The sequence below is a fragment of the Anneissia japonica genome, unplaced genomic scaffold (genome assembly GCF_011630105.1).
Source record: "Anneissia japonica isolate Jap-2015-1 unplaced genomic scaffold, ASM1163010v1 scaffold2878_len565122_cov162, whole genome shotgun sequence".
Taxonomy (NCBI): Eukaryota; Metazoa; Echinodermata; class Crinoidea; order Comatulida; family Comatulidae; genus Anneissia; species Anneissia japonica.
Window position 1 is genome coordinate 143497 of NW_022758092.1, and position 21917 is coordinate 165413.

The 21917-nt window shown below is 32.0% G+C and overlaps 2 protein-coding genes across 2 annotated transcripts in view; both read right to left on the reverse strand.

The window, feature by feature from the left end:
• The window catches only part of LOC117124988 (cleavage and polyadenylation specificity factor subunit 6-like), a 20036-nt gene extending 16762 nt beyond the window's left edge, over positions 1–3274 (reverse strand). The window contains exons 1-3 of the mRNA XM_033271337.1: positions 3160–3274; positions 597–677; positions 50–157 (exon numbers count right to left, since the gene is read on the reverse strand). Of these exons, the coding sequence (XP_033127228.1) occupies positions 50–157; positions 597–677; positions 3160–3216 (246 nt within the window). The 5' untranslated portion in view covers positions 3217–3274. The remainder of the gene's footprint in view (positions 1–49; positions 158–596; positions 678–3159) is intronic.
• Positions 3275–4337: 1063 nt separating this feature from the next.
• LOC117125016 (ankyrin repeat and BTB/POZ domain-containing protein 2-like) lies at positions 4338–17564 on the reverse strand. The gene is made up of 14 exons (XM_033271371.1): positions 16883–17564; positions 15894–16086; positions 14782–14934; positions 12720–12885; positions 11941–12030; positions 11501–11696; positions 10917–11046; positions 10096–10246; positions 8626–8868; positions 8032–8137; positions 7697–7884; positions 6812–6880; positions 6475–6588; positions 4338–5844 (listed from the first exon to the last, which is right to left on the reverse strand). The coding sequence occupies exons 1-14, from the start codon at positions 16941–16943 to the stop codon at positions 5647–5649; spliced, it is 2058 nt and encodes a 685-aa protein (XP_033127262.1). The 5' UTR covers positions 16944–17564; the 3' UTR covers positions 4338–5646.
• Positions 17565–21917: the final 4353 nt, after the last annotated feature.

The following is a 21917-nucleotide window of genomic DNA, read 5'->3' on the forward strand; positions in this document are numbered from 1 at the left end:
AAATGATATAATAAAAATAAAGTTATTGAGAATCTAAAGCATCTCTTACCCAAGTCAAATTGCCAATGTACAATGCAATCTTCTTGGAGAAGTGATTGGATGACGACCCCTGACCTGATTGCGACTTTGGGCCCGCATCACCACTGGAGGACACCCGCTGAAATATGTAAATAAAAGACCTTAATACATTAATTTTAGTTTCTCTTCATGTAAAATTGTCCAATATTATTTGCTAAAGAAGCTTGTAAGGACATTAGAACTCATTAGAACCAAGCAATTTCATTGTAAATGTTTTTAAATCTTGGATTAGTGTTTTCTTAACAATAAATTTTAAAAGTTCATTGAGTTATAGATTTACAGATTTTTTTTTTCAAATATGCATTTTATTGAGTGATTTTACATTTGATATTTTTATGAACATGTATTTATATACAAATGTAATTAATTCAGCCATTGGCTGCAATGTACAATTTTATTTGATGAATATAACCTTGAATAACTACACAAACTGTATTCTATAAAAACATTATCGTTCAGAGCCACAATAAATATTAACAACTTCAATGAGTATAGTCCATACATGTTGCACTACTTACTCGAGGTGGCTGTGAGCTGTTTGCTGGCGTAGTTATGACATCATCATAAAGATCTAATGAGCTGGAGTTGTAATCACCGTCCTGCAATAATTGTTAATAAATTCAGTCAATACAAAACATGTAAAAAAAGATGGAAAAATCTCAAAGAAAGTGAATTACAAACAATAAATCTTTCATTTAAATGAATCACGCAAGATTCCCAAATAATAGGCCTACACCCTTATAAAGTGAACTTGTTTTTATTAAGAAATTCAATTATAAGTTTATTTTTCAACAGCTCCACAGACAGTAGGCCTGTCACGCCAAAATTGGTCCTGGCCAAAAAAGGTTCGGCGGACAGATTTTGGCCTCCAAAGTCAGTCCGCCGGACTACTTTTGCCTGCTAAAATCGGTCCACCGGGTCAAATTTAGCTGCTAAAACGGTCCCCCTTGGTTAAAACTGGCCCGCTATATAATAAGATGACATTTGATATCTATCATTTGATTAAAAACAAAATATGAACAATGCTAAAAAAATACAGGTTATAACTACTAAATAGATGTGGACTACATTTGGCAGGCCCGATATTGGTCCCGGACTAAATTTTTCCTGACAGGCCTATCTTCATTAGACACAATTTTTTTAGAGATCATGTGTGCCCTTTCCTATTGAATATTGCACATCACTATAAAATACTTTCAAATTTTACTGTACTTAAAAAATTATTCATTAGGCCAAAAAAAAAAAATATACTTGTTTAGCGTCACCGCCCGACCCTGATTTTCTAGCCGCCTCTCATTTTTTTTTTTTTTGGTAAAAAAGTGCTGAAAATCGACTAAAAAATGCTGATTAATAGAGGAAAAACGATCGTCAGCATAGGGAACCAGATGTGAAGTGCACCACCAAGTGGGTTTTCTTTTTCTGCAGAAAAAATAGATTCCCTCACACATTGTGCTTCTTGTCAGAAATTGCGGACAATTTGATCGTAGGCGTTCTTTGTAGATAATAAACAATGTTTTAAATATGATAATAATAAAGTACTAGGAAGAAAAATAATAGGTGTTTTAGGCCTAGCCTAAGTACTACCTAACTAGGCCTAGACCCCTAGCTAGTAGTAAGTATGGCTAGGCCCACCTGGCATAGGCCTAGCCTAGCACTGCAGCAGTTTGCCTACGGAACCACAATGCTTATTAAAATAAATATTGTAAAAAAAATTTTTTATGTAAAATTTAGTGTCTGTTATAGCCTTTGTAAAAAATTTGGTTTGGCACAAATGCATTTTTTGAAATCTCTAGGCCTAAAAAGCCTACATATTATTAGGGACTAGGCTTGGTCTAAGTCAGCAAAAAAAAAAAAAATAAAATAAAAAATCCGCCCCCCCCCCGCCCCTGAAAATTTCTGAGGGTGTGACGCTAAACAAATATATTTTTTATATATATTATTTTTTAATTTTTATTTTTTTTTAATTTTTTTTTTTATTTTTTTATTTGGCCTTACTGTAATTTTAATTATTTTTACAGGGATGTTAATATTAATCGTTATCAATAAAAATCATTGTATTTTAATTTAATATGTAATGCTTTATTTACTCATTTGTAACTTCGTAATTTTCACTTTGATTGCGATAAATTTTAAATTTGAATTTGCTTGGCAAAACTTAACAAATTCAAATTCACAGACAATTAAGTGATCAGATGAAAATTATTTGAATTGATGAATGAAATATTTCATATTTCTACATTTCCTTTATATTATTTTATCATCGGTGCAATAGCTTTAAATATATTTTTAATTTACTTGCCAAAACATAACAAATTCAAATTCACAGACAAAAGTGATCAGATGGAAATTATTTGAATTGATGAAAGAAACATATATTTCATATTTCTACATTTTCTTTTCATTTTTTTTTTCATTTTCAGTGTAATAGCTTTCATGCAATATCCTTATTACTGTAGTGCAATAAAATTGTTTTGGATTGAATTGAGTGCTTCCTCATCTCATCAAACAAGTCCCTTTTCCTGGTTGGCCCTTGTTGGCGAAGAATCAGCATTTTAAAAGGCACTACGAATTTAAGATTACTTCAGGATGAGGTAAAATAATAACTAGTCTGAGTAAGTGTAAAAAATACGATTTTAAATCCAACTTTTATTTAGGAAAACATTAAGTACCCAAAATGGTTAAAGGCTTAGCCTAGGCCGCGGCGGTAGCATTTTAAAATATTGATAGTACTGATTGTATGCAACTCATCACACACTACACTATGTAAAAATATAATTTAGGAAGAGTACTAAGTTCGTTAACACCGACATCTCATTTATTACTAGCGCGTAGCCTGGTCAAGCCTGTAGTAAATGCGCAAGTACTGGAATTACCCGGTTGGGCCGTGAATCTGGTGGTCATTATTCTTTTTTGCTTGCATGCAGCCTACCGCATGCTCACTTTGTGTTACGGTAGCCGGGTACGTCCTTGCAAAAATACAGTATATTTATCAATCTAAATGATATAAAATTTTTCTTGCGTCCTCCCTAATGTTATTATGAAGTAGAAAAGAGCTTCTTTTTGAGAAACATGTTAATTTACCTGGTTGAATTCATCCTCGTCGGCGTATAAATCAATATCTACACCACCGTCAGCCATTTTTGTCTAGTTTTTGTAAGCCAAGCAGATTGAGGGCGTACGTTAAAGCAGATTGAGGGCGATTAAATAGTTGCCAGAATATTCTTAAATTTATAACAATGAACTTGCCAGAAACATGGTTTACAGTATTATGATCATTTTTTTATGCTTTATTATTGCAATGGAAAACGTCATTCTATAATAAGTAAACTTCAATAAATTGCTAAATGGTTATTAATTATCTGATTTGTCTTGGTAGCTGTAGTTTCTTTATCTAAATTTAATAAACAAATATTTTAAATTCTGTAAGTCAGCAAAAACAATTGTTTTGATTTGTGTATCATATTAAGTTGATAACTTATTTGATCTTTAAATCCATTAAATTTTATTCTATGCAAAGAAAGAGTATTACATATACCAAATATTGTATTTAATTGTAGCTTTGTTAGTTCATTAGTTTAAAAAAAGCAAAATATACAAGATCATTGTTCACAGGGAATGGATGCAGCAGGTCTTGCAGCTGAAAATGTACACCCCATTTTATCACATGATGTACTAACCCTTTCATTTCTAGGTGAGACTTTTTCAATACCTTATTTCTTGAAATTATTTTTTAAAGAATGTCAGATTAAGGTGTAAAAAAAATAAAACAAAAATTTTGTTTTCTTATAGCAATTGCCAAAATTATCTAGATGGAGGCGAAAATAAAAATTTCATTGTCGAATGTAAACAGCATAGTAATGGGATGATTATAAAAATAAAATTTCATTGTCGAATGTAAACAGCGTAGTAATGGGATGATTAAACATTTTAAATTTATATAATTAGGTAGAAATTTGAATATTTGAATCATCATTATTGGCAGGTGGCAGGTGCTGAACAAGGTATAAATAAATTCTCGCCTAATTTATAAGGATGCTCCGAGCACAGTTCTCCAACCATTAGACAAAATCTGAGGGCATATCTATCTTCCAAGTCTTTGAAAGTGCCCATTGAAAAATATGAAATAATATACATATAAATATATCGTATATGATGCAAATAAATAGTATTTTTATTAAATTTTTATGTGTGTAATATAATAATCTAATTGCAGGTTACATTATGGAAATATATATTAAATACAAAATAACAATAAAAGCTTATCACCGGTATATATATTTTATTCAAAGAACTTTGCAAGATAATAATAATTACAATAAATTTATTAACATATTTTTACACATTTTACGTTACGCTAATAGACAAAGTTTATAACATCATTAGCTCTTTAACGTGTAACTTTTGAAAACAGGAAGCTTACAATTAAACCCTATTAAAGTACAACAAAACAGTCTATAATGCATAAGCTACCATATATTTTTGAGACTCAGGCTGATTCTTTCTGCAGTTATCAAAGCCAACATTATTATTACTGCTGGTAAATACATTATATAATAATTATGCATCAGATAAAATATTAATTTTTTGTGTAATGAAGCATAGTTAATATATTTTTTTCAAACATCTAAGACAAAACATATTACTGTTTTTATGTGCAACATACATTATTCATATTGTATATGTATATAAAGAAGTATATTTAAAACATGGAGTATAAATTTAATAAACCAATTTTATACCTCCATTGTTAAAAATTGTTTATATCAATTAAAATACACTACTTAATTAATATGCACAACATACAATACAGTACTCATTTTTTGAGTGAAGAGTAGTTGATAAATTGTTTATATATGACAATAGACATCAGAAAATTCTATAATTAGAAAAGAGATGCAGGGTTTACATTTGTATGTGCCAAGCACAAAATCCACACAATACACTGATACATAAATGGTATAATAAATATACTTCCTTCGAATAGAAACATTTACATTTATATAACTGTTTTATACTTCTCAAAGGTCACTTACAAATACATCTGTAGAAACTTTTTCTTAACATATTATCAGATATGCTAATTAGATAATCTATGTAAAAATCAAAATAAATATCTCTACAAACCACTGCTTTTCACAGTTCTGAGTTGTTTTTTAAATTTAAATTTGTATTTCTCCAAACACTATACAGGTATAAGTGGAAAATCTGTGATTTACCCATATATGGGCATGATGATATATCACGCAAAATAACAGGTGTTTGTTACACTTGATAGTGTGGAGTATTTTCATTATTATCAAGATACATTCAATAAATTTCATTTTATTTATTTTTTCAACAGTTATATAATTTTTAAAAAGCACTTCGAGATAAGATTATAGGTTGATATAGCTAGCACATTTTGGTATTAAATATTACAGTACTATTATTATTATTATTGATGCATCCAATCATTAAAAAAAATACAGTATTTCAAACTAACAAACTTTGGATAGTTACATGCCAAATGTTGCATTATAAACAAATATTATTCTATTTTTTGCATTCAAAAATTACTATTTTCTCTCATCAAACTGTAAAATTTTGATGAAACCGGTAAAATAATCGTTTAGCTAAACTCTTCTCTAGGTTGTGTATGATATCGTGATTCTGCACATTGTTATTAAATATCAGCTTTCGGAATGACTCGTTCGTCTCCAGAAGTTCGGTCATGTGCCTAAGAAAGAAGGCATGGCAGTACTCCTTCAAGCACTCAGCATTATAAAGCTGCAAAAAAAAAAAATCAAGAATATATGTATATCAATAGTTTATAGAAATTTCTAAAAAAAAGCATATTATAAATCTTTTAAAAATTAATCAATTGAGACTTGACTGGTGAACATATATGTGTTTATATTTATGCATGTGTAAGTTAACTTGTATTGGAACACATCAAATGAAAAATTAATTACATAATGTTTGAAGCAGCTATCACATAACCATCTGGCAGACTATCTCCTATCTATATGATATCTAGATGTGTATAAGAGACAGATATAGTTCCAAGCCTGTGGAATATCTAGGAGTTTTGAAATTGGGGGGGGGCTGATGGGGGAACGAAATTGAAGTGGGGGCTCGATGGTTGGGTGAAGGGGTGCCTAGCTTGTAAAATAAGGTGATTTGAGGTAATTTTTAACTACTTGAGCATGATTTTTTTGGGGAGGGCGACTGGGGGCCCAATTACTTTTTGGAGGGAAATGCACCTCCCAGCACGCCCCCAGATATGCCATTTTTTCAAGCTCAGTTTTCATTTAAGATGAGTAAAGACCTCAGGATATAGTACTCTGGTATTCTTTATAATACCTCAATAAAATTTAAGAACTCAAGTAATCAGATGGCAATGACTTGTTGTCTTACCATGGCATGCCTGTAAAGTGTAGTGATGTTTTCACAGGTTACAAGGTGACTACACATTATCTCACAATGTCTCTGTAACCCTTCCAACATGAAGTAGTTAGCAGCAGCCATCAACTAAAACATAACAATTTAATTAATGACTGTCAGTATGTGTTTAATAATAACAATGATATCATCAATAATAAAGCAACAAAAATTTAATTACATTTACATTTACAACAATAATAACTATATTAATCATAGTAATATTTATACCAATGAAAAGAAAAACACAGATGCATTTCAAATATATATATGTTACAACAAGAATTAGGTTGACAAGAAACTGTTTCCTCACCTCAAGAACATCGACCTGTTCAACCCTGAGGGAGTCTGGAGTCCCATAGTACAAATACTGCATGATCAACTATTCATAGAGAAAGAAAAATATTCAACATAATATAGATAAATTAAATATATTATATCAGAAAGGCAGCAATTAAAATAGAAGACATGTCTGTCACAATGTTTGCCCACTATCAACAATTATTGTGCCGGCATGCACTAACAGAGTTTTTTGCCTGTTTAATGTTTGACTTTATCTGGTAGTGTATACTTGTTTATTGGTTTAAGATCTGATCAAACACGTTTTTAATATCTGTTGGAAATTATTAGACAATGGTCTGCTTGTCAGACAAATTTTGGAAATACAAATCTGATAAAACATGCACAGAGTACTATGGTAAGTGATGCATAAAGAGAGAGAATTGTTTCATAGATGTCTTATTAAATTCTGATGATGATAGTATTGACTACAGGGTTTTAACCCTTTAGAAATCATAATTGTAAGCCTAAATACCTTGTAGTAGGGACTTTTGTGAAGTCAGACTCCAGAGGAAAAGATTTTTTATGATATATTTTAGAACTGATTTTTCTAAGACAGAAAAATGTTGTTTGACGAACACTGGGGAACGGTGAAGGAGATCCAGAAAAACTGGGGTGGGGGGAGGTGGGAGAAGGGTGTAAATGTACTTTTTAAAACCTTTCCTCCCAGTTTTTAAATATTCAAAAATCTGTATCTCATTCACAGTTCCCAATATTTTCATCAAAACAACTTTGACTTTAAATAATCTGATCTACATTATTTTTGTCAGTGGTATTTTAAAATTTAAATTTCCATATGTGTAAGTATGACAGCAAAACGTAAAAGCATCTTAAAAAAATACAAGAAACAACTAATTACCTTAAATATTTGATATCTAAAGTCAACAATTTCTACACATGGTTGGTTGCCTTCTGTGAACTTATCAGATAACATAGCTTTGAAGCGTTTAGAAGCTGTCACTAAAATGATCTTATGCGCATAAAATGGTCGACCCTCGATGATGAAGGTTACATCTGACATCTCCCGGTTGTTGACATATTGAGGGTCTGCAAGAAAACAACAAGAAATTAATGTATTTAGTTCAATTTTAGAAATGAAAAATGATTTTCAATACATCACTTCAAAATGCACACACACTTTCTGCCTACAATAAATTGGACAAATTAACAACCATCTGATTTCTATCAACATACCTATTCTAGCATTTTGTACAATCTTCAAAGGCTCAATAGGTGTCAACGGTCCTTCCCCATAAAGACTAGCTAGGATGGATGCCACTTGGCTTGATGCAACGTCCTTCTGTAATATAGAAAAACACAATCATATTTAATCATATTTAACCAAAATTGGAAACATTTTTAAGGATCTTGTATGTTGCAAGCAGTGAGATATGTACAAGGTGCGCAAGGTCTCCCTTTAACAAAATCCTGCACTCCTCGAGTTGCTGGGCCCCACCTAGAAGTTATGAAGCAAAAAAAAGTATGCTCAAATAGTTAAAAATCTGCTCATATCTCCATATCATGCAGGCTATCAACCCCCTCACTCAATCATCAAGCCCCCTTACAATTCATGCCCAAAAAAAATCCTGCATCCCCAGTCCCCCTCACTAGAAAATTTGAAGCAAAAAAGTTACCAAGTAGTTTAAAATCAACGCATATCAGCATATCTTGCAGGCTAGCACCTACTCACTCAATCATCAAGCCTCTCCCTCCCCTTTCAAGACACCTAGATACAACACTGGTTGCAAGTAAATTTTATACATACTTCAAAAAACAAACTTCACTCACCTTACTCTGCTTTAGAATATGGAACAAGAGAGGGAGCCCTTCATCTACAAACTGCTCATCATATTCGCTGAATTTGATAGAACCAAAGTCTCGTAATAGACACTGTATGACAGTCTTCCTGCGGATGTGCTTAGCCATCAGCAATGCACTCATCCAGGTTGTCAGGTTCCAGGCAACGCCAATGCTCCTCAGCTCCATCGCAATGTCCAGGTAGCCATGCTCACAACTGCTGTACATTGCTTCCTATAAATCGTTAAAAAAAAATGAAAACAAACGTTTAAACCACACGGTTAATAAAGGGGCAGAAGACTTCCTTAGAGTCGATGGCTAACCATGATTAGTTAGGAAGTAAGTAGTATTAGTTTTCTTAAGAGCTAAGTTATGAATTACTTTCTTGGATTGGTGCTGATAATATGTATGTGTTAATGCTCTACAATCAGGTCACTTCATAGGACCTGTGGAGTGGAGAGCTGATCATTAATAATGATCCTCAATGATTTACAACCAAATCTCTTTATAAGCCTTTGTAGAGTGTAGAATTGCTAATTTGTATCCTCAATGTAAATTTTGTTATGAAACTTGTGGAGAGGTAATTATTTTGGATCATTAAATGGTATGTTACCAATGCTAATCAAGACTCATTTGAGATTAATATGGTATCAAGCCTGTCTGTGATGGTTGTGGTGTGGAGTGCTCAACTGCATCAGTCAAAGTCTGATTAAACATTGTTTGACAGATAAAAATCTGATAGTATAGTCTGCTTTTGTATGCAACAACCATTAACAACAGCTTGTCCTTTGTAGGTTAATAATAATTTTTTTAGAAAAATGTATTGTCCCCATTAGGATATGAGCCCAAGACCTCTTCCGAATACAGTTCTGATACTCATACAAACTGAGCTATGAGGGTAAGTGTCATAGCTCAGTTTGTATGAGTATCACACCCTTACATTTTCTATCATGACACATTTTCTATCAGAACACTTTTTCTTTTTTATCAAAGTATTGATCATGTGCTTTATGTAGTCAATGTACATAAAAAAACACAACAAATAGTACATTATATAACACACCTAAATAGATCCTTGTCATTTGATTGGTGGATTTCATATCATGTGACAGTACCATTTATACCATTTCATCACTCATCATAGAAATTTAGTTCCACTGTGCATTTTTAGTCCCATTCGTGTGCTTTTTGTTAAATCTGTTTCGCTCCATTCAGAAAAAAGTTACATTTTTTTCCTAAAAATATCAAATGACAAGAATCTATTTTATGTGTGTTAAAAAACAAATAATGAATGTTCATGAGTGCAATGGAAAGAATATTTTCATTAGTTGAAATATTGACTGTTCAATTCAACTTGGCTCCGACTTGTTGAATGGAATAACTCATGAAAATATTCTTCCCATTGCACTCATAAATATTCATAATTTGTATAACATTGTATATTAGTTAATGTTTAAATACCTGTAGTGATGTACCCATCTTTCCAGGTGAAGATTTCCATGATTTTTCTTTTGTAAAGCAATCATTCCCTTCAGCTAAGATCTCCTCTAAGGACAAGATATCTGTTGGCTTGTCACACTTTGGCTGCTCCAGAAGCTTGCGAAGAACATTCCTGCAAAGGAAAAACAATTTAATATATAATATCAAAACGTTCAGTAAGTATAAAACTCGATCCTCTTTAAAATTAGCTATCTAAGCTAGTTGTGTATAAGGGATGTCTGCACTAATAAATACTGGAGTAGGAAGGGGGAAAAAGTTATGCACAACAACTCAATAGATACTAAAATCTATATATCAAGACACAGAATAACTTTGTTGTCATTATATATATCAGCATTATACAAACAAAATATATACAAAAAAATAAATTCAAAACAAAATCTTGTGTCCACAAAAACAAATACTGTCTTTGTTTATTACTATCAATTCTTTAAACTTTTAAACTGTAGTTAGGTTACATCTATTACATTTTACACTATCAATTTTCTATTTTATTCCTTAATTTATTTTATCTTTATCATCAAAATGAGTTACTGAAAGTTCTGATTGCAGAACATATAATTTATAGATTAGTTGATAACAAAGAGTTCCTGTTGGATGATTGTTTGAAATAAATAAATAAATAACATTTAATTAAATTTCTAGCTAAAGGTATTCTATTTTATACAGACAGAAAACTCTCTACAGAAGCTAGGCCCCTACACTGACATTCTTAGGGACACTTAAAACTGAGTGGATGCTAACATCAAGGGGTTTTGAACACGTTTTTAATGTTTATTTACCTGTGGCCATGTGCAGCTGCTAAAGCAAAAGAATTGCTGTGACCTTTCGTTGTAATTCCATTCTTATGAACTGTGGTCAAGTAAGGGTCAGCACCATAAGACAACAGCAAAGAGACTAGCTCATAATGACCTATGAAAAAAAATAATGAAAATAAGTGTCTATGAAAACAATCTGTGACCTTTCCAAATATCTCAATGCAAAGGCACTGGTTTTTGTAGTGGTTCAGATAAAATTTACATAAATATAAGTGAAAAATTAGAAAAAATAATACAAACCTGCCACACTAATAAGATTTTTGTGTGACAAATACAGTACTGTTATTTACCCATATATGGAAGAAATATGACATCATCATTCTCATACTTAGATGTGATGTGACATCTTCATGCCCATATATAGTCAAATCACAAATATTTGTTACATACAAATTGATAGTTTCAACAGATCTTTACTGGTTGTGATATCTTAATTAAAGCCTTATTTTTGCACATTTTGATTCTTGAGGTTTGCAAGTTGACTGAAATGTTATAATAATGCTAATTCATTGGAATACACTGTGACAACATTCTAAGCTATAATATACCTGCGGCTGAGGCCAACTGAAGCGGCGAATCGGTGTAATTATCATCTGCATCTTGAATGGATCCTTCAACGCTAGCACCGACTTCTAGTAACAACTTGGCTACAGATACATGGCCATATGCTACGGCAAATGAGAGGGCTGTCCAATGACGGATTGTTGAATGAATGCAAGGATAACTTGGGTACGAGCTCGGCACCTAGACAGGTAAAGAATACATTTAATGAAAATTTCTCAATTGTTTTATATACAAGTTTCCCTCTAATTAAAGACCCCTTAGCTGAAACAAGGATGGAGTTGAATCAGGAAACTAAGAATGGCCAATATTCATTGAGCTATTGTTATATATTCTGAAAACATTTTATACACATTCTGATATCAGAATTATTTTTTTTAGTACCTAAAGGTTTAGTATTCTTGAAAATTGGGGTCAAGTTACTTACTGGGAGGTCAGGATTAGCCTTGTGATCCAGGAGTGTTTGAACCATCGCCTCATCTCCTCTTACACAGGCAAACATCAGTGGAGTCAAACCCTGAGAAACGAAACCAAAAAAGTTTCATAAATCAGTTATAAACAAATAAAAATCTCTTTATTTTGTTTCTTTCTACATTTCTATATTAACTTCAGCACATAGGTCATTCCAGCCCCATAATTTACGAAGCAAAGTAGAAGAAAAAAAAATAGCCGAACACGTACATCCTAAGGTCTACCCAGATTATTAAATCACATTATCATGTCTAAAACCGAAAGGTCCACTGATTAATCTCAGATAAGATAGTATAATACATACTCCATGTATCGAAATGCATGCCACCATGTCGGGATTCAATATTTCAACATTAATTATGTCACCATCAGGAATGAAAAATTATCCATATTTGCAAGCTTATATGCACAAGTACCAAAAGTGTTTGACCAATCAAAACATTACCCCTAGTAGGTGACATAGCTATGAATAAACTAAAGATAAAAGCATCCTTACCCTACTGATCAAAGCTACCTACAAAAACAAAGAAAGCCCCTTTGAAGCTTTCAGCCCATTGTTAAGCAATGGGTGTAGCCTAAGTATGGCAAACTCTTATTTAAACAATACTATCATGTCTCTTATTACATTATCATCATCAAATCACACTATCATGTTTTTTGTGACAAAATATAGTTTGGACAGGGCTTAACTATTAATAATAATGTGATATTACTCGACGAGATATCATTCTTTACCTGATCGTTAACCGTGTTGATTCCTTTTTGGCCTAGCATGACAATAGCTTGTCCGACAAGGTCCGTTCTTCCGCAAGTCAGCATTCTAAAGCCAAGATCCTGTTGGAATCGACGGGCCGACTGCGTGGCATCCAGATGACGGGACGAGCACAATGAGTCATCCGTTCTATTAAAAATAAATCAAATCATAAATATCTGAAAGTAGCATATACTTTATAGTGCATCTTATTCTATGGATGTTTTGATTTTTAAAATTATTTTTTACACACATGGGTTAAAGTTTGTATTTCTTTAATAGTTTCTGTATGAAAGGATATCAATGTAAAATTCGCATTGTGTCCTATGTAATATTCATGAAAGATAAAAAAGACTTTGCAGAGGCCTGTAACACTTCTTATTAGATATCTAGCACATGCTCACAGGGCAAAGGTTATCTTTCATGGTGTGTATGAGGTAGATCATGAAATTAATACGCTGGGAGTAGTGGTGTATTTTTTTTATGTAGAATCAATATTATCAAATCTCAATACATTAAAACAGCTATACTATACATTCCACATAATCAAATTATCACCATCATTGAAACCGTTCAATGCTTCCTTAAAATGACATTTAATGAAATAAAAATTTGAAACTCTGTCACTTGCATTGTTGTTTGAATGATTCATCTTAAGCCTCTGATGGTGGTGATACACGATACGTGTTTCTGATATTATCATTATAACATTATGCAGCATGATAGCTGCATGCTTGAATATTACTTTAAAAGTTGCTGGTTCGATTCCCACAGCATGACACATTTATTATCTATATATTATATTCATTATATTATATATATAATCATTATCATTATATTTTTAAGTAATTATACTAAAAATATTTATGTAATTAATTATCATTATTTAAATAATCATTATACAATCATAATCATTGATTAGAATCATTACCATTATTTATAACTATAACATTATTTAAATAAATAATTTAAATTATTAAAAAAATTATTAGGATATTTATTTGACTATTATCATGACTTCCATTATCATCATTAGATCTATCAACATTAATATCATTATGCTTTAAGTTATTACACATATTACTCACTTTATTATATTTGACTATATAAACAATAAAATAATTGATGACTTATGCATGCGAACATATATTATTATTCTTGCCTAGCTTAATCAAAAAAAATTTGGCTAATGTCTTTTTGAAAAGGGAAAGGTATTCTAAACTACTCTTCACCAATAAGCAATTTAACCATAAGCTGAACCAAAAACACTAAAAGTCAGCACTTTGTTCCAAAAATAACAACCAATGTCTAAAGATATCACGACTTGGTATATGATGGAGATACACATCTGACCTCTCATTGACACCTAACACTCAGAATCAACTGTAACCAACTGTGATTAATAACTATTTATATTATAGGATGGTACAAGACCTCATGACACTACCCTTGTAAGGTGGATTTGTTATCAAGTAACAAATCAATAATGAAATGATGGAGAAAAATGTTAACATAAAAAAAAACAAAAAACATCTTGCTTTGTACATTTTTTCAGAGTTATATACCATGACCAGTTTGTCTAGTGTACCAAACAGACTATTGTAGTTTTAAAAAGCGTTTGACACACACACAAACACACACAACCCCTTCTTTGTTAAAAAAAAAAAATAACTTTAAAAAACTGAGAAATATTATTACTTCAACAAATTCAACTACAATTCTCGCTCTAATTAATAGACCTCTCCAAATAAGACTACTTTTCTGTGGTTGCATATTAACAAATGTCTTTTATTTTTATCATTCTAATTAGAGACCAAAGCTGCTTAAGATTAAGGAAACCCAAATAGCCACAATATTGCCTGGTCCCAAAAGTGGTCTTTAATTAGGGTGAGACCTGTATAATAAAATTCTATATTTTTGGCATATTGCAAGGATTGAACAAACAGCTTAGGACCCATTTTTGGTGTTACAGTAGTTGTATGAAGGCCTATTTTGATTACTTTTAAAAGGTGCAATTTCAGATTGACTAGCTTGCACATACAGTACCTCAAAGATCTAATCGGTGTATCAATGCCTGGCAAGAGTAAGCGTGCCGCCTGCCGTACATCATCTGCATCCACGACGGAGCTTAGACGGTGTTCGCAATTTGCAGTGGCTACACGGATCCATTCCATCAGGGGTGGTAGCACTGTGTAGGGCCTATAAATCCAACCATTGTTAAAAAGATTATTCAATACTATATTTAATATACTAATACTGTGTTAAACTAAAAACCTTTGCAGACTACCTAATTTTATTTGACAAAAACACGTGACCTGCCTAATATAGTCATGATGTGCCTATATATGGTCATGATGTAATGTCATCATGACCATATATAGGCACATCATGACTATATATGAGCACTTTTACATACACGTAGCGCATTCTGAAAACAAGCGCTTAATTTCTATCCCCGGTCATTAGTCCAAATGCATATGGAACACTTATGGGGAATATTCCATAATGTTGCAGCTATTAATTAGCGCGGATTTTATGTTCTTGTACTTTTGGTGGAAAAGTCAAGTGTAGGTAAGTGCCTTGCCCAAGGACACATGGAAAATGCACAGTGAATGAACTTCTAACTTCAAGGTGGAGAAATAAAGCCTAAAGGTTAACTGCTCCTAAAAAATTTAATTATAATAGTGTAAATATTTATCAATCAGGAGCTTAGAAAATCTGGTTATCAGGAACACAACTGAATATAAATATTTGTTGATATCATACATTAATAAAAATATTATTATTACCATTGATGATAAAGTTATGTGGAACTTTATTGGGCTTTTTGTGTGTAATTTTCATGCAATGGTGTATCTTGTATAGATTTTGTTAATAAAATTTGCTCTGTAAGAGTTATATATGATAGTAGGAATATTTCTAAGAAAATGATAAATTTCTGGCAAATAAGATAGTACACGGTATAAATATAAAATCATGAGAAGTAACAATATGCCAACTAGATTGTCTGGTTAATGACTGCCAATGATCTATTTTCAGTGAGTAAATTTATTATTAATGTTGTACAGGTAAAACCTCCCTTCATTGGCTACCATCTAAATTGGAGGAAAATAAGATTATGAATAATATGAATTTTTCATTACTTCAATAAGCCTTACCGTTCAGAGTTGATTTGAATTCCAGGTGGTTCCAAGTTTGGATTTTCGTTAATTTCAAGTTGATGGCAGCGCATGTAGTAATATAACGTATGAAGGGCGTCTGGATTCCACGTTGTACAATGACGACCATTCAGGTTGCTAGAGATTCTCTGCTTACTTTGTTGGTAGTGCATCGCACGGCACACCAGATCACCTAAAGTCAAAATAAAAAATAATTATATTTTTGCTTGTATAGTTTTTGAAACATATTGTTAGAATTAAAGCCAGACTGTTTAAAATGAATTTTAAAAACAACCAAAAAAAAAAAAACTTCAGTAATTAACAACAATTTTAAGAGTGGCTACACTCAATTTTTCCCAGTTTTTAAATATTCAAAAATCTGTATCTCATTATTAAGTGCTTCCAAGTTTTTTTGTAAAATATGCTTTTTGTGTCTAAAAAAAAATCAATTGAACAATATATCAACAATTTTTTTTTTATCTTCTCTGGCACCTGGCTTTAAAGCTCTATGTACCAACCAATGATATGATGAAGACCTTGGGATGTTTTATTGCAAAATACAGGAGGATGAATGAATAGAGCAACTAAAATACAAGCCTATGGGTGATCCAGTTTATTCATCCTGAGACTTTTACTCAAGCAATTAAAGAATGATACCTCACGATGTTTTATTTCACCAGGCATTGCAGGATGCATTGGGATCTATATAATTTTATTATGACATTAGCATGCAAGACAACCAGTTTGATTTCGAAGACCTTTTTATCACTTGTATTTTAATTGTTATTTTACCTTGTGTCTTTGTATTGCCAGAGGAACACAAATTTCCAGTTGTTTTATTGGACAATAAATGTTATCTTATCTTATCTTTATTCAGCCGATTGAAGAATGAATATTGATTTACCAAGATCAAAGAATAAATGTGGGTCCATAAATGTTATGATGATGTTATCATGCAAAACAACTATCTGGAAAAACTTTATCCTTACCTAGTTCTGCAACACTCCCTACACACGTTGCTAGAAGGCTTTGCTCAAGAGTCTTTGACATCTCCAGACTTCCATTTGTCTTAATTTCTCTTCGGCACTTTACTTTAGCAAACTCAATCCCACTTTTAGATGAATTCGGCACACATACAGATGGTGGGAGAGCAAGAGCTCCTAAAAAAAAAAAAAATATATATCGAGTATGATATGCTTGCCATAAGTTTCACAATTAGTTTCATTATTATATTTTTTTTTATTAATTGTTTTAGGTTCAAGAAAAAGGATATGTCAAACAGTGAACTTAATCACTTTTTAATCTGGCATATCCCTTCGCAAGACAAACAAGAAAACATGATGCTGTACATAAACTACAGCCGGCACTGGCTGCGCACGACGGTTGTTGGCCGACGCAATTCTATAGAGAACGCAACGCGACGACGCACATGCAACGGATCGTTTTTAATGACATCAGATCAGACTGCTACCGAAAATCAGCAGACAGCGTCGCGTCATCTATCGCCCACAGAGAGCGGAGTTGAATTCGTCGTTGGATGGTCGTAAAGTACGACGCAGCGAGTACCGAGCTTAAACGTCCAATTATGAGGCTTTGCGAGTGGAGAAAAACAACCTGTTACTGCAACCATAGAGCATGCTATGACAGCAATACCATCTGATTGGAAGGAAAACATCTTACCCACTAAGCTATTTGTCTAAACTCCTATACCACTATTCTATACGTTTAAAATTTGAAATGGCTGCGATGGTATGGGCTCCTCTTTTGACTAGATTAAGACACAGCTGCCTTAAGGGCCTATGATTGTATTAGAAAAGTCACAACCAGCAATAGTAATAGAGCAACTACAATACAAGCCTATGGGTGATCCAGTTTATTCATCCTGAGACTTTACTCAATCAATTAAAGAATGATACCTCAGGATGTTTTATTTCACCAGGCATTGCAGGATGAATTGGGATCTATATAATTTTATTATGACATTAGCATGCAAGACAACCAGTTTGATTTCGAAGACCTTTTTATCACTTGTATTTTAATTGTTTAGGGCAAGGTAGCCCTAAAGCTACATACAGTAGCTGAGTGATATAAGGGAAGAAACAAAATAATTTACTGAAGTTTATAGTATATCACTCATGTTCATGCCAAATGTTAAGAATTTAATACCCAGACCATTCTGATAATGACAAAAAACAGTTAAACAACATAATTTATCAAATTTAGCTAAAATCAGCTAGCACAATTGTAGTAACTCCTAGAGTTTGGATAACCAGGGATAACACACCAGTAGTGGAACCACTGCTTATTGTTTGAATGGAGTTTAGTAAGTGTACTTGAAACTTATGAATATAATTACTCGCTATTGAAAGCTAGCATGAATGTTTTATGGCTGAATTAACCCATTAGTGGGTTAGAAGCCCACGGAACCTTCAATAGCAATATATTGCTCAAAATTGAGCCTAAACTACATTGAAACATTGAAACAGATACAAAACATATTTTTCCTTCTTGTAAATAAATGTTTTACTGTGTATATACCATTTTGGATATAACATTTATAAAATGCTATTTTGTATAATTTAATTTAATAATTTAATTTGGTGTTCAATGTGTTCCATGTGTTTGATCGAATGACCGGGGTAGTAATGTGAAGCATTTAGAGGCTTTGTAAAGGCATGAAGCGCTATATAAGAACGACATATTATTATTATATATTTTTTGGTATCAGCTTAATATTGGTAATGCATTTTTAGAATACTGTCAATCATGGGTTTACAGTACATACAGCCAAACATGCAGTTGAGTTTATATATAATTTACGACATTGTAAAAATGTTTCCATAGTGACACCAACATGTCATATCCCATTAAAATATGAAATCAATCAAATGCAACATGCATGTCTGAGTTCCGATGACAGTAAAAAAACTGAATAAACTAGGTTACTATTTTAATAGGTTGGTTTACCAATAGCCTGTCATAAAAAGTAACAGTTCCTCTGTCTGTGACAGAAATATACTAAGTGTGTAGAGCCAATTAACTTGTTTCAAATATAATGCATTTAAATAAGTTTATAACATTTAATTATGACAAGAAAAAAAACTGTTGTAAGAATTGATTAGAAAACTGAATTGTTTCAATGTGGGTCTCACTGGATGTCTGATAGCTTGGATTATTTTTAAGGAAAAAAACGTTTCACTGAATTTTTTAGGGTTTTACAGATTTTACCAATTACAGTATGTGAGCTTACAGCAAAGTTTGTATTGGTAATTTTTACTAGCAAAATGATGAATTTTAAGTAAAAATCACTTAAAATCAGGCTCTGTAGGAATGACAATTTCTTGATATGTTGTACAACTGATTTTTATAATTTATAAGACACAAAAAGCATATTTGACGAAAAACTTGGAAATGGTTGAGGAGATACAGAATTTTAAACATTTAAAAACTGGAGTGAAGGGACAGGTGGATAAAGGGTGGTACACCCATTTACTAAAAAATTGTATCATTTGGACTGGATTTCAGATTTTTATTTGCATTTTCTTGCAATAGCAAATATCAGCATTTATTTTATTTATCTGACACTGAGAAATGTGTTTTCTTGGTTTTGGTATAATCAAAAGCTAATACAATTAGAGAGGTTAATTTATTTATCTTAGTAGTTCACTGGGCTTCATAATTGTCCACTTTGTTATTAAAGTAAAAGGGTGTTGACAGCATGTCATTGAAACAACCTGTTAGGAGTTAAGTAGTTGTATAGAAAACAGGAATATTATTTTCAAAACCTCAATGAAAAAGCTCCATTGTAAAAAAGGTATGTATAGATTTTTCAACCAAAAATCTTAGTACTATCTTAGATTTTAAAACCAATTTTGGATCCAGGCCAAGGAAAAATGTAAAAGCTAGTTAAGGAAAAACTATAAATTCTTTGAGAGTAATCCAGGAGAAAATGTAACTTTTCCACAAATATTGAACAAAATATTATAAAATTTTACCAAATACAGATCCATGCATAACATTTTAAAACTTAAACAGAAATTTTTAAGCTATTGGATACTGAATTGTTGAATAAAATGTTATCTAAAAACAAATTTGATTCATGTGTATCAACCAATCTTTGTAAATCTATAACTGTTAAAATTGCTTTTTTTTTCTTCTTTTACTATGGTTGTAAAAAACAAACATGATTTTTCTGTGGAATTTGGGGGTGGGAGAGGAAATTTGATATTCACAGCCTAATTTAATAAACTGACAATGCAGGGTGGTAGCTACAGCAAACTAAGGATAGGTGGGAGATATTTTGAAGATGAGTGGGTGATATTAAACATTGGTAAACTTGAAATAAGTAATAAGAGTGGATTTTAAGAGCAGGTAAGGAGGTTAAGAAATTTGGGCAGAGAGTCATGAAATTAGGTGGAAAACTTCAAGATTGGGTGGCTTTACCCACCTCCACCCATCATAACTACAGTACATCCTTGTAATGTTGAATTGGCCATTCATAGTCCCGTTCATAGTTAGTAGGTTATCTCTGTCTCATAATTTAACTGCTATATTATCTCTGTTTAAATTAAAGAATATTAAGCATTGTCAGGTGTAGAGAACCTTGTTTGCAATATAATTACTTCTTATTAAGTTTTTAATGTTAATGTTTACACAGTCTTTATTTTTCGTTTGAAAAGATCTTGACTTCAAATAAGCTTTAAGGTTGCATATTCCACAGATTTCTTGGATTAATAACACCAACTTAATTTCATGCTTGGTTAGGTCGTGTTTAAACAGATAATCATTGCCATCTCCAGTAACCAATTAAATTTTTTAAAAGGATCTCTGGTGGTGTATTGAGTGTGGTTGTTCATGCTGAAAGACTATCTCTCCAATCCCAAGTGAGACTAAAAATACCATAGAAGCACTAACAGTACAGGAGCTAAAATAACTTGATCATGGGAGAGAGAAAAAACACTAATAAATACAGATAATCAGTCGACATGCAATGAAATTTTTTGTAAGCTCACGTGCGATTAAGACACTCCCGAAGGAAATACTAGTTTAATATTAAAACATGTTTTACACCTTTATTAACAACTATTCAGCCTACCTCTGGCCATGGGACTGACAGGAACTAAAGAACCTAGATATTTGCAGTTAATACTATAGAATGGACAAAAGAGAAGATATGGCCTGCTTTATGTGTTTAAGCTAGTAATATTAAGAAAGACTAAGTGTTTAAATTTTAGAATTGCTAACAAAATCTATAAAAAAAAATGAGCCAAAAAAATTGAGTATGAGATGTACTGTATAAGAACCTGGTTTGAGGAAAGTTTAACTAAATTGTACAAATTAGGACAAATAAAATTAATTGTTAGTTGGGATTTGAAATTATTTTTTAGTGAGGGTATTTACTATTTGCTTTTTACTCTCCTATATACTAATAATTATAAACAGGCTGATAAATAGTAAAAATAATTTTTTTTATAAAAGAAGTAAACTGAATCTTTGTAATGTATTTCTACCATTTATGTTCACACCTCTTCTTAGGTTTCAGTCATTATTTTTATTTTCTATGAAAAAATGAATGCTTTTTTGAAAAATAGCAAATAGTAATGTTTTTCATGAAGCTCCAAAATTTGATGAGGGTGGGGATGTGAAACTAGAAGTGCAGAATATGCAGAGAAAACCTTTACATTACTGTAGTTACAAAGTAAACTATCATAAAATTTGGTAAATAAAAAATTGACTTTGACCTATTTTGGTGATTATCTCAATATGATCTCAACAATGATGCATCTCATTTCGTGGTGAGAACTCACAATTAAAGTTCATTGGGGAGAAAAAAAATTATGGGTATTTCTACGTATTAGTAGACTCTGAAATCATTTAAATAAAACTTTGAAACCTCTAAATTGTCAAAATTTTTAGAGGCTTCACCCCCTGGAACACTTTCGAAACATTTGAAGTGGCACTCGACCACGCCCACTTTGCTCACATCGGGGAAGCCTTCCCCCACCCCCGTCGGGCAAATGCTGG

Coding starts and splice junctions, on each gene's coding strand:
- LOC117125016 (XM_033271371.1), bottom strand. CDS start 16,943: ATGTCAAAGACTCTTGAGCAAAGCCTTCTAGCAACGTGTGTAGGGAGT. Junction 12,886..14,781: donor ACACCGATTAGATCTTTGAG/GTACTGTATGTG, acceptor TATTTTTAATAG/AACGGATGACTCATTGTGCT. Junction 5,845..6,474: donor CACTTTACAGGCATGCCATG/GTAAGACAACAA, acceptor TTTTTTTTGCAG/CTTTATAATGCTGAGTGCTT.